The sequence below is a fragment of the Macrobrachium nipponense genome, chromosome 3 (genome assembly GCF_015104395.2).
Source record: "Macrobrachium nipponense isolate FS-2020 chromosome 3, ASM1510439v2, whole genome shotgun sequence".
Lineage (NCBI taxonomy): Eukaryota > Metazoa > Arthropoda > Malacostraca > Decapoda > Palaemonidae > Macrobrachium > Macrobrachium nipponense.
In genome coordinates, this window is record NC_087202.1 from 112,868,771 (window position 1) to 112,881,351 (window position 12,581).

The 12,581-nt window shown below is 47.9% G+C and overlaps 1 protein-coding gene across 1 annotated transcript in view; it reads left to right on the plus strand.

Annotated features, from left to right (window-relative positions):
- LOC135221976 (craniofacial development protein 1-like) overlaps window positions 1-12,581 on the plus strand; it is a 95,633-nt gene that overhangs the window by 53,378 nt on the left and 29,674 nt on the right. Inside the window, exon 5 of the mRNA XM_064260064.1 lies at window positions 12,172-12,260. Coding sequence (XP_064116134.1) covers window positions 12,172-12,260 — 89 coding nt within the window. The remainder of the gene's footprint in view (window positions 1-12,171; window positions 12,261-12,581) is intronic.

Here is a 12,581-nt window from a genome sequence, read left to right on the forward strand (position 1 = left end):
AGGGTTCCTTCCGCTGGTCCTCCTGCTCCTTCGGGAGCGGGGCCCGTCTCTTCTTCCGCAAGGAAGAAGACTACGGGGACCATAGGGGGTACCGGCTAACACCGGAACTTCCTTGCCTGGTGTCAGTGGTTCTGCCACTGCATCAGGGTCCCGTCTCGGCCTCTCGTTCGCGGGAGGTACCGAGTGTACGGTCGCCCACCATCGACCGTGCAGCCAGGAACCAAGACCTCTGAGCCCGCTCAGCGTCAGGTTCACGGCATGGAGCGGAAGACTGGTGACAGCCGCTCACAAAGCGACTCTACCAGACCAGCTCTCGCTCTCGCGGTGCGACCAGCTGGCTACCCGGGATGACGTGACGGTCCACGACCGGCCACGGGCTGAGGCTGGGAAGAGGTCCCCCGTTCGCCAGTTGCCAGCCACGGCTGGAACCAGCGACGTGGACGTGCCGTGAGGACAAGCACCGGTCTCACTGTGACAGTGGAGCCTGCAGGTCGCCTGACCGTCGCTCTCACAGAGACGATCAGGTACGGCAACCAGCACCAGCTCTTCTGACACTCGAGATCGGGGCCGGCTGTGCTCATCCCAGCCGTTCTCCACGCGAGACGGTTCGACCAGGCCTGCAGCTCGATCACCACTGCGGGTTGACAATCGCCTGCAGCCCTCCAAGCCTGCTGGTTCTGCCAGCGAGCGAGGAGGGAGCGTCAGGTCTGCCTCTCCCGTACCTTCGGGTTACACCGGGAGGAGAGAGGTATTGAGGAGTGATCGTGAGGGGTGCGCCCCTCATGATCCCACCACGACGCCCTACATGCCAGGCACGGTTCTTGGACCGGCCAGGACGTACATGCGCAAGTGGAGGAGAAGACCGAGAGGGCTGTCGCTGTTCCCCCTTCTTAGGAGGAAGGTTCTCGGAATATGCTCTTGTTCGAAGGGCTTAACAGCCCTACTCTGCAAGATGCTGTGACTTCCGAGATCCAGAGAAACTTTACCGAGGTTATGGCGCTGATTCGTCAGCACAACGACCTCGGGGAAGGATCGCCGCTCCCACCAGCAGAGCCACGTCTCGGCTCGAGTCGTTTTGGGGCCTGAGAGGGAACCCAAATCGACGGTGGGTCTGCCGCGATCGGAGCTTGCCGACTGTGTTGAACCAGGTAGTCTCTCGTCTCCGGACAAGAAGGCTCTCTCAGTTCTGGCCGGTCGAACAAGCTACTTCACCTCCTCTACTGCGACAGAGCGTTTCTACGTGTCTTCGGACACCGTATTTGAATACCCCTTCGGTCCTCCTGAGGAGGTTTCGACCTCGACAAGGACTGGAATGAGTCGGAGGACGGTATCGGCTCTCTCCTGTCAGGTGTCGATCAGCCCCACCCAGACGACGTTCACAGTGGCGGCAGACCCTTACCTACATTATGTTAGGTGGTTCTTTGTAACCCTCCTCGGGGGAAGAAAACGTTTTCCTCCTGACGATACGTTTTCCCAGGCTCTGAGAGGCCATCGCCGTAAGGCGATGGCTGCTCCTTTTCTTCTCCAACTGCTAGTTCCGCTGGGAAGGCGAGCCAGTATCCAATTCCTCCCCCCATTCCCTCTCTCCTTACGGCTACGAGGGAAAGGGGAGGGATCCTACAGAGATTTCTCTGTAAGATCCCACGTTAGGGGCTGCGCTACCGGGGGGACCTTCGGGTCCTACCTGACGTAAGCCCCCGGTCGTTGAGGAGGGATCCTGCCCCTTTCTTGATTTCTACGGGAATCGAGAGGACACCAGCCGATATCGTTTGACGAATTCGGTGGGGGTTTCGCAGAGTGCTTAGAATTCTACGGAATTTCTAGCGCACTCAGAGTGTTCGAGTTTTTTACGATCTCCAAACACTTAAGCGAGACCACGGTCCAAAGTGAGCGAGACGAGAATCCCCGATAATTGTTACACGATATCGGGAACCTCGCTTATGCTCGAATTCCTGTAATTTCTAGCATTTGGAAGAAGACTGCTGCTGAAAGAAGAGTATCTCACAGTAGGCGATTAACCTGGAATAGAGAAGAACGGACGGGAACTTCCAGTTTGGCTTGAACTATCGTCTTCGGTATTCTGTTCACCATTGAAGCTTTCCTTTGGGAAAGACTTCGCCTTCACTCTCTTGACTAGAGAATGAAGGCGGTCGATCTCTAATCCTTATTCTCATTCCTCAAGGGGAAAAGAATTTAGGATGGAGGTCGTTGTACAGAACCTACAAATATACTACGTATATTACCCTCGCGACATGATTCTTTTAACAGTTGAATTGTCCGGGGGGTAGGCGCATACCGTAGTTAACTCTACGGTTTGTGACCGAGACGAATTGTATCTTAATTGAACTGCAACTCGGGGTTGCCTGCAACCTCCCAACAGTTATCAGTTTCGATTTTAGATACTTGGTATTGTCATGACAACACCAAATCAGTTTTTGTATTTACCGAAATCCGTTTCGTTTAAATATAATTGCTCGAGCGTATTCTTTATGCTCGATGGTTCTAGCCGAACGCATTCCTTCGTGGAATAATGGATTACCTGGCAACTCAGGATGACGAGTCACCGAGAGCTACTGCGTATTGAACTGCCTGATAGCAGCTCAGTATCAGCTAGGTCTCGGAGATGCACGGTCGGTTACGTCTCTCTCTCCCCTGGTTTGATTGACTACTGAACCGTATCTCTGCCCAACGAATCAATGGACTTAGGTCTCCTGATTAACGGGGATTCTCGCAATAATGAAGGACCATCTACTGCTGACGCTCGATTTCATCGCCTTCGACATTGCGAGAATTTTCAACAGAGATATCTCTTGGACTCTTTCATCTTTCTGTTTACCGCACGGTAACAGAAGTCTGTACTAGTCTCCCGCTGCATCGCACCGCGATAATGCGAATGATTTTTGCAGACATCTGAGTTTGTCTTCAAAATATCTCGTATTCGTAGGTGTGCAATTATTCATTGTTCGCCCCGAATTAACAGATGTGTCAGAAGACATCGCCTACTCTCCGACCTGACAGCTCTACTTCCAAATGTTCAGCCCATGAGAAGCAGTTCTTCAGGCAGTATTTCCCTGTGTCTTCATTACTGAAAAGCGCTCCGCTTTCATTGCAACTACGATCCTCACCGGACAGCAATGAATAGCGGTTAGCGTTCTCAGTCTTTGTAGCACAGGTTCAGAATCTTGAGAATCCTTCTCTCGGTTCAGCTGTGAAGACGTAGGTTGCATTTCTGTACACCTTCGTCTTCAACGACACATAGTGTTGTTTCATCCCTTAGCTGAGAATCAACTATACTATGAGATATCTTGCCATCAGGGACCGTCGGTCTCTAGAAGGCAATTGACTTTCGCCTGTTGGGCACATGCCTTAAGAGAATCATCACCTCGCCTTCTGGCATCGGTGACGAACAAATTATTTGTTTAGTCTCTTGGCATAACCCTTTTAAGGCGAAGGTCACGTGACTTGCTCGGGTGCTTTGGACAAACTTACCTTCCACGAACCCCTCCCCCTCCCCCACCCCCCACCAACCCCCCACCCCCCGAACCCCCCACCCCCCCCCCACCCCACGCAGTCAGTCGGTCAGCTGTCAGAGCGCCCAAGTCTGTTACGAACTTCGCTGTGGACTTAGTTCGGTTGTTCCATAACAGTCTTTTCTTCGTCCTAACGGCTTGTCACAGTACCCATACCATCGACACCCACCATTGAGTGTCGGTGTCCTATCCACTACCGAGAAGAAGAACTTCACTGCTTGGGGATAGGAGAATGTGAGACACTTCGCTGCAGACGGATAGACCAGTATGGGTACAGGACATCACCGAAGTCGAGAAGAGGGATAGGTCATAGCCATTCCCTTCTTTTCCTCTGAGGTAATTGCATGACTTTTCCTGCGAAGTCAAGCATCCAGGGGATGGGGATTCGTGACGCTCGATTTCGTACTGACTTCGTAGCGAAGACTCAGAACCCTTCGGTTCCTGACGATCGGTTAAAGTCCTTCACAATCCCCTCCCTAATGGACTTCACCGCTCGATGCGAAGGAGATGCTGCTTTGTCCTGTGAAAGCGCGACCGCGCTTTCTGAAGAAACTCGACATCCCAGGCTGAGTGTTGAAGACTTCGTCAGCACCAAGATGACCTAGAAGTACACTCCCTCTAGTTACACAAGAACTTCTCTGTGGCGCAGGTACTGAAGGCAGGGGTCTGGTACAACCAGACCACTGGCACCTCCTTCTACCTTTTGGATAGCAGGCTGAACAGCATCGAGTCCTGGTGTGACTGTAAGAATAGATAAGTGAATGAGAGAGTGACTGGCTTCTCTTCCTATCTTTTTCTCCCCCTCTACCTGTGGGTAGAGGGATACGGTCATCACCTTGCTGGATAAGGACGAGCTGCCGGTGAGCTACTCGACAGAGCCCCATCCTATACCTTTCACTAGGGATGGAGCGAATATCCACTTCCTCCTACAAGTTGGGAAGTGGATGCCAACAAGAGACAAACCATAACTTTATGTTGCCTCTTGCAATAGGAACTTGTTCTTGTTTGCTGGTACGAAGAGATACGCTTGCCTCTCTCTTAGTACTTGGTCCAGAGGTCTGACCATTGATCCTGCGGTGCACACCCCGATCAATCGGACAGAGGCTTGGATCCCTCCCTCGCTCTTACGACCAGGGAGGCATTCCAAGGTTGGGCGAACACCAGTCTGTTCACAAAAGACTCAGATTCCTCCCACCAAGAAGTGAGTCTTCCTATTGTAAAAGGACCGAAGGTTTGTATGCCGTGTCGGAACAAATGACAATTTGTCCAAATTGCATTTTTCCTAACTATACAAACCTGAGGTCCTTTTACACATAGTCCCACTTCATGCCACCCCTCACTCTGCAGTTTTTGCTTGGGCCAAAAGCAAAAGTGATTTGTTTACCTCCCAGTCGCGCGCACGCCTGTCGGACAAGCAGTTAACTACCGAACCCCTTGTTCGAAAGCTTACGACCTATCCAGCTGCCGCTAGTACCTTCCTATTGTAAAAGGACCTCAGGTTTGTATAGTTAGGAAAAATGCAATTTTGGACAAATTGTCATTTTAAAAATAAATGACATCATAGATGTGTACTTTTAAAACCTTAAGTATATTGCATATCATCTTTATTCCAAATCTACAATAGACAGTAGGGATATGTAATACTGGTTAGTTCACTGTGAAATTAGTTAATAACATTTATTCAAAAAGGATATATTGCAATACACCACCTGAACACCTGAATTAGCCCTGGTCACCTGACCAGCCCGAACAACACTCCACAAAATTACCCACACTTAGGTAAAATTTTAACTGCCAGCGTTACCAACGCTGCAGGTAAATATTGTTATTGAGTCACCTGTCCATGGTTGACAATGCTGCCATCAGCAACCGGCTGACAACGCTGCCGTCAGCAACCGGCCGACAATGACTACTTACGTCAGTCGCTTTTTGTTCGCTCGCCTGTGTGAGCTTTTGATAACAGCCCGACCCCCTACTGCGTTCCTGGATAAGATTTGTTGACGCCTTTAGCTCGTTTTGGATTTTGCCTTGGTTTTTCTCTGCTTGATTGATGATAATGGACTTGGACCGTAAAATGGACTCAACTTCAAAGGATCCTCCCCCTGCTAAGACTCCTCCAGACCATCCCAGCGAAGATGCAGTAACTCATTGCTGCTTTACCGCCTGCAAATGGAGGATGAGTACACTCAAATACGATCGACATTCCTTGTGTATTTCATGTAGGAAGATTCAATGCAATAGTATAGGTCGTAGATGTGACGAGTTTAAGGACTGGTCTACGGATCAGATGCAGGCTTATATTAAGCATAGAAAAGCTCTTGCTTCAAAGAGTAAGGGTAGGGTAGCTTCAGTGACTAAACCCAAGGTAGAGGAAGCTAGTGATTTAGAATCAGTATTGTATAAAAAGTTATAAGATAGGTTGACATCGAGTATGTCTGGGTTATTTTCTACGCTGATGTCAAAGTTACAAGATGACATGAAAGTTAGCAATAGGGAACAATGTACTATCCGCTCGCTTCCAGCTCCCCTGCCTGTCCCAGAACCAGCCCTGTCGGGTGCCGGGGGTCATGGAGATCCAAAAACCGAAAGGGTAGGAACTACTGACCCTCCCAGCGAGTAGCAGGCAGTGTCCGCAGCAGAATTCCCTTATTCCCCTGAAAATGTAAGTCTGAATATAAAATCAGAAATAGGAATGATGCAGACAAAAAAGAGTGTCAGGGATCAGTTAGGCGGGGCCCGTTTCCAAAGGCAGTTGCCTTCAGATCCTTTATTTAGTCCTGATAGGTTAGGATCCCCATTGGATCCAGATATCTGTTTGTTTCCGGCCAATACTGTGCCAAAGGTAAAATCTATCCTTCCTCCTTTTGGTAGCTTCGACTTCGTTTCGTCAGTGGTAGATACTCTGAATGCCCCCTCCTCTTCAAAGGTTCCCTTTCCATCTGGAAGTACTTTAGAACTTTTGCCCTTTGAGGGTTCCTCGAGCGTTGCTCAATACAATTTAGCTGACTATAATGGTGATCTTTTAAGCCTTTCACAGGGTTATAGGTCTTTAGTTAGGCAGTGTTTTCTTTTGGGTTTCGGTAATATTCAGGGCCATGTTCTTAAGAATTTCTCTGAATTCTGTAATGATATGTATTTAGATTTTTAAGGGGGTAAGGATTCAGTTTATTTTCTTTCCCTTAAAAGTATGGCTTCTAATCCTTCTATACCCGCGGGTTCGTCAGTTTTTCTTCCGCCGGTTTCAGGGGGTTCTGTTTTAGTTTCAGAATGTTCAGCAGCTCCGCCTCAGTGGGGTTTCATGCCTTCTCGTTTGGTTGTCCCTTATGTGAGTACTTTTGCTCCTAACGCAGCTTTGTCACGTTCCGCAGGTTTTTCCTGTTCAGGTGAGGTGTTGATGTCTTCCCTGCCTTTGCAGATTACTTCTTTGGGTATCCCATCGTCTTCTCCTGGTTTAAGTGTTGCTGCGGCAGGTGCCTCGGTTACCTACCCCACTTCTGTGATCACTGGACCAAGAGTAGTTCCCAGTGTATCTTCCTCTGTTTTCTTTTCTCCGTCTGTACTTCCTAAGGTAGGAGATATTCCGCTGGAATTAGGTACTGGCGTTAATTCGGTGTCGGGTTTGGTAGTAGGTCTTCCAGGTTTCCGGACTTTGTCAGCTCCAATGGTTGCTCAGCAATGACGGTTATGTCCGGATGTTTCATGTTCAGCGGCGGTGGATGTTTGCACAGGGGATGTGTCCTCTTCGCATGTTCAGGGAAGATCTCCCTTGGATATTAGTTCGGTTCAATCCAAGTTGTTGAATCAAGGTCGTGAAGCGCTAGGTCTGTGCAGCTCCAGCGGTGTTTTGCCTCTGCAAGAAGCCTTGAGTCGGTCAGTAGCTTCCACATCTCTTGGAAGAGGTGTTGATTTTGTGCAACCCTTTGTGGTTGGCTCAAATCCAGGTTTGATGTATCCCGATGTTCAGTCTGTAGGTTTAGGTCAAGGAAGATTAGGTTCTCCATCTCTTCAGGGTGGTATTCCAGGAGTAAGTCTTGCTTCTGCTTCTCCTTCCGTTCAGGTGTATTCGGAAGATGTAGAGAGAGATTTTTCTGTCGAGGACGTAGGTCCTCCTCCTCTGGTATCAGGCTGTCTGTTAGCTGCAGTAGTGGGGGCGGGTGGGCAGGACTCCGCTCTTATTCCCAGTTGTAAGCCATTGTATGGCGTAGCGGGGAACCCTTCTTCGAGAGTCAGAGCCCCTCTTAACGAATCGGTGGAAGCGCTCCTGTCGGTATTTCGGTAAGTGAAGCGGCCCTACTTGAAGACACCTTTAGGAATCAATCTGAAGCTCTGTCGCATACTATGAGGATGCTCTCAGGCTCATGGGTTTCTTAAAACGGGACGGGTATACTCCTTCGGATCCCGTTTTATTCAATAACCTTATCACATCGGTGTCGATGGTTTAACTCATCAAGCGAACGTCTCGGTTGGTTGTACTGCCTTTGTCGGCAAGAAGAGGAGGGACCTTTACCTGGGCCATCTCCCACCTCATTTCCCAAATATTCACAAGCGAGCTTTGTCCAGGGCTCTGCTGGCGCTCTGTGAAAGTCTCTTCAAGGAGGAGAATGTATCATCTATGGTGAATTTTGTGTCCACGTCAGTAGTTGAGTCTCAGCAAGCCATTATTTGGGTGGCTGCTCAGAGCACTAGGGCCCCCAAAGGTGCGCGTGCACCCTCTCTAGGTAAGCGCTCCGGTTCATCTTCCCTGGCCAGGTCTCCCAAGAAAGTCAGGTTTTCACCCAAACCTTCTGCTTCCTCCAAACCCTCTTCTAGCAAGAAGGGTTTTTGGAGATAGGAGACACTGCCCTTGTCAACACCAGTAGGAGGTTGTTTGTTCCCCTTTGTAAAAACCTGGGAGAAGTCGGGTGTGGAGAGCTGGGGGTTGGAGGTCTTGAGAGTGGGGTACAAGATCCCTTTCCATTCTTCCCCTCCACTATCCAATTCCCCGGTAGTTCTTTCAAGCTATTCCCCATCATCCATCAGGGGGAAGGCTTTGGCGATGGAGATTTGTTCTTTGTGGGAGAAGGGAGTGTTAGAACTAGCTCCCCCCACTTCGGGCTTTTACAGTTGAATCTTCGCAACCTCCAAGGCGGAAGGTTCTTGGAGACCCATCGATCTTTCGGGTCTGAACCATTTCATCGTTTCTACGAAGTTTCGTATGGACATGACTCAGTCAGTGCTGAGGTCATTCCGGAGACATGACTGGATGGTGTGAGTGGATCTCAAGGATGCATATCTCCAAGTTTCAATACATCCAGAATCTGGGATTCCTTCATTTCTCAGTCCACTGGGAACTTTCCAGTTCAAAGTCCTCTGTTTCGGACTAACCACAGCACCTCAGGTGTTCATGAGGGTGATGGCTCCTGTTTCTGCTATCATGCATCGTCAGGGCTTCCGCATGAGGAGTTACCTGGATGGTTTGCAAGACATTAGGGATTCCTATCAACATGACAAAGAGTTCCCTGTCCCCTTCTCAGACTATTAGGACCTATCTCGGCGTGGAGATTCAGACGCCTCATTAGAAGGCTTCCCAACTCGAGAACGAGTGCGGTCGATTATGACACGAGTCGAGCGCTTCCTCTCGGACAAAGGGCAACTTGTGAAAAAATGGAGAAGTCTTCTGGGAAAGCTGTCATCTCTGTCCCTTCTAATTCCAGGCTCTCATCTCCAGATGCGTTCTCTGCAGTCTGAGGAATTGCTGGGACTTTTGGGAAGAGAATGCAGTGATAACTTGGGACGATTCCTGCCTCGAGGATCTTCGGTAGTGGTCAGAAGAAGCTCATCTGACCACCGGCGTAAATCTTGCCCTCCCGATTCCGGACGTACATCTATAGTCAGATGCCTCGAATCAGGGTTGGGGCGCAACCCTGGAGGAAGGTCAGGCCGAGGGCCTTTGGAGGGTTTTGGATCAGGAGGAGTCAATAAATTTCCGAGAATGAAGAGCCATAGAGGAGGCTCTGTTAAGCTTCAAAGATCAAGTCCGGGGGAAAGTCGTAGCACTCTTTTCAGACAATGCTACAGCTTTAGCTTACCTAAAGAGAGAGGGAGGTACAAGGTTGTCAACCCTGAACATCATTGCGCAGAGGATCTTACGTTGGTGCGAAAGCCGCAAGACCTCATTACTTCTGCAGTTCATTGCGGGAAAGCTCAATGCCCTAGCAGATGTGCTGAGCCGTTCGAAAGAAGTCCAAGGAAGCGAATGGACATTAGCGCAAGAGGTAGTCCAATCGCTGTTAAAGAGGTGGCCAGCCACGGCAGATCTGTTTGCCACAAGGTTGAACTATCGTCTCCCAGTATGTTTCTCTCTGGTAGTGGACTCTATGTCTCGCAGGACGGACGCTATGCTCCACCCGTGGGACAATCTACACGTATAAGCCTTCCCTCTTTTCGGCCTCATTCATCAGGCACTGACGAAGCTAAGAGGGTGCAAGAATACGGAGATGACCCTAATTGCTCCATTTTGACCTCAAAGTCCTTGGTTCCCAGATCTTTTGGAATTGCTGTCCAAACCTTTGATCCTTCTGCCACGAAGGATCTTCTTAAACAGCCTTATTATCATCATTATCACAAGAACCTTCCCCGTGCTCAACCTAGCTGCATGGAGTCTGTGCAGTGAGCAGCCGGAAATTCCGGTCTTTCGAAAGGAGTGGCTCGACAACTTTCTATGTGCCAGAGGAAATCGACAAAGAAGTTATACCAGGTAAGGTGGGCAATGAACCGTACATGGTGCATGGGACAGGGGTATAGTATTTCTCGCCCTACAACACCAAAAGTGGCAGATTTTCTTCTTTTCAGCTTACTCTACTATCGCAGGCTACAGATCCATGTTAGCTAGCACCTTTAGGTTTCATTTACCAGAGATTTCTAATAGTAGAGTCCTTTATGATCTTCTCAGATCTTTTAAGATCGAACATCTGATCGTTCCACTTCGGGCCCCTCCATGGGATTTAGCGGATGTTCTAAAATTATTAAGCTTGCAAGCTTTTGAACCTCTGGAGAATTTGTCCTTACGAGAGCTTTCTAAGAAAGTTTTGTTTTTTATTTCACTGGCTATGGCTGAAAGAGTGGGGGAAATTCAAGCTGTCTCGAGATCAGTTTCGTTTGCGGGGAAGGATTTGTATCTCTCGTATCTTCTGGAGTTTGTGGCTAAGTCAGAGTCAGGAACTAACTCCCTTCCAAGAGAGTTTAAGGTTTTGTCTTTCGATGATTTCATTGGAGGTGACGTTGCTGAGATGAATCTTTGTCCTGTGCGAGCACTCAAATAATACCTGTTGCGCACTTCCAAATTACCGCGACCATGGTCCTTATTCATTTCACCCAGGAATCCCTCGGACCGCTATAGAAAAATGTGATCAGGTTTTTCTTAAGGGAAGTAATTTCCTTATCCCTTCTCAGAGACACAATTTCAGAGAACAGTGTTCCTAGAAGCGGGGCGTGGAAATCAGTTTCGGTATTCACTTCTTTCTACTTGAGAGATGTACAGTTCGTTTCAGAGGGGGTTTACTCACTAGGGCTGTTTGTAGCAGCTAATTCAGTGTTGTTAGTTGGCAATTAGCTCAGGTTCTGTAGGGGAGGTAGTAGTTTTATTGATTTCTTGTTTTTCGTAGATTAGTCTGCCTATTCTCATGGGTCATGTCTGGGTTTGGTGTACTATCCCTGGTAAGTATATTCTTTTGGAGCAGCTCAGCTCCCTCATCGCGACTTCCAGATTCATCACTCGCCTTCAGTGGACGTCAGGAGAGATCTGCCCTTGGAACTTATTCTCCATACATAGGAGGCTAACAGCCACATGGAAGATGTTCAGTTCCACTCCATACATGAGGTATATGATACCACATGGGAGGCTTCAGGAAGGATCTGCCCTTGGGACTTATCCTTTATACATGGGAGGCTGTACAGCCTCATGTGAGGTGTTTAGTTTCCCTCCAGACATAAGAAGTTTAGGATACTATGGGAGGTTAGACATGACCAAGACGAGACTTTAACTGATCAGACTAACATTGAGGTACTTGTTCCTTCCATTTCTCACCTGAGCATTGATTGAAGGTGAGTTAACAGTATGAATCCAAGGTAATAGTTTAATGAGTTTATACCAGTGTAGATCGGTTGGTTGGGATAAAACAATGAGTGAGTCCACCTCCATTTAAATGTTGTGAATCGGGCTAATTCAGGTGTTCAGGATGTGTATTGCAATATGGAGTTTTCATATTAAAACTAATATTGTAATACCTACCTGAACACCTGAATGACACCCACCCTCCTCCCTTCATCAAATGATTAATGATTAGCGATTGACGTAAGTAGTCGGCCGGTTGCTGGTGGCAGCGTTGCCAACCGTGAACAGGTGACTCGGTAACAATGTTTACCTGCAGTGTTGGTAATGCTGGCAGTTAAAATTTTATCTAAGTGTGGGTAATTTTGTGGGGTGTTTGGGCTGGTCAGGTGACCAGGGCTAATTCAGGTGTTCAGGTAGGTGTTACAATATTACAGTAGTTTTAATATGAAAACTCCATTTTTACTAAGCATTGTTTGGTCATGCACAGAATGCCAATTTTGTTTCAGTGTTAGTGTTTACTTTAGTGTATTTTTTTATACTAATTTATAGAGTGGAGAAAGAAGTTGATGCAAATTCTGCTGAAGCTGAGGTAGCATTAGGTAATTCATCAAGTGAACCAGTTAAGGAAACTAACAAAGGTGAGAGTTACTCTTCATACCAGTCTAATAAATTTTAAAACCTTAGAGGTATGGGTTTGGTTGTGGAAAGTATTGACAGTACTGAAAGATAGCAAGGAAAAGTGGCATATTGTATTAAATTTTTGCTTGTTGTTTGCATGTACATAGTATTTATTATTGGAGTTCCATAGATTTCTTTTTATAGGCTAACATTCCAAAGTTGACTAAACCGAAATTACTGAAAATGTTTTCATTGATTGATTACTTAAAAGACCAACTTTTTCAGAAAATTTCAAGCAAAATCCAGTAAGTATAACTATTTAGCATGAATAGAGTTAATAT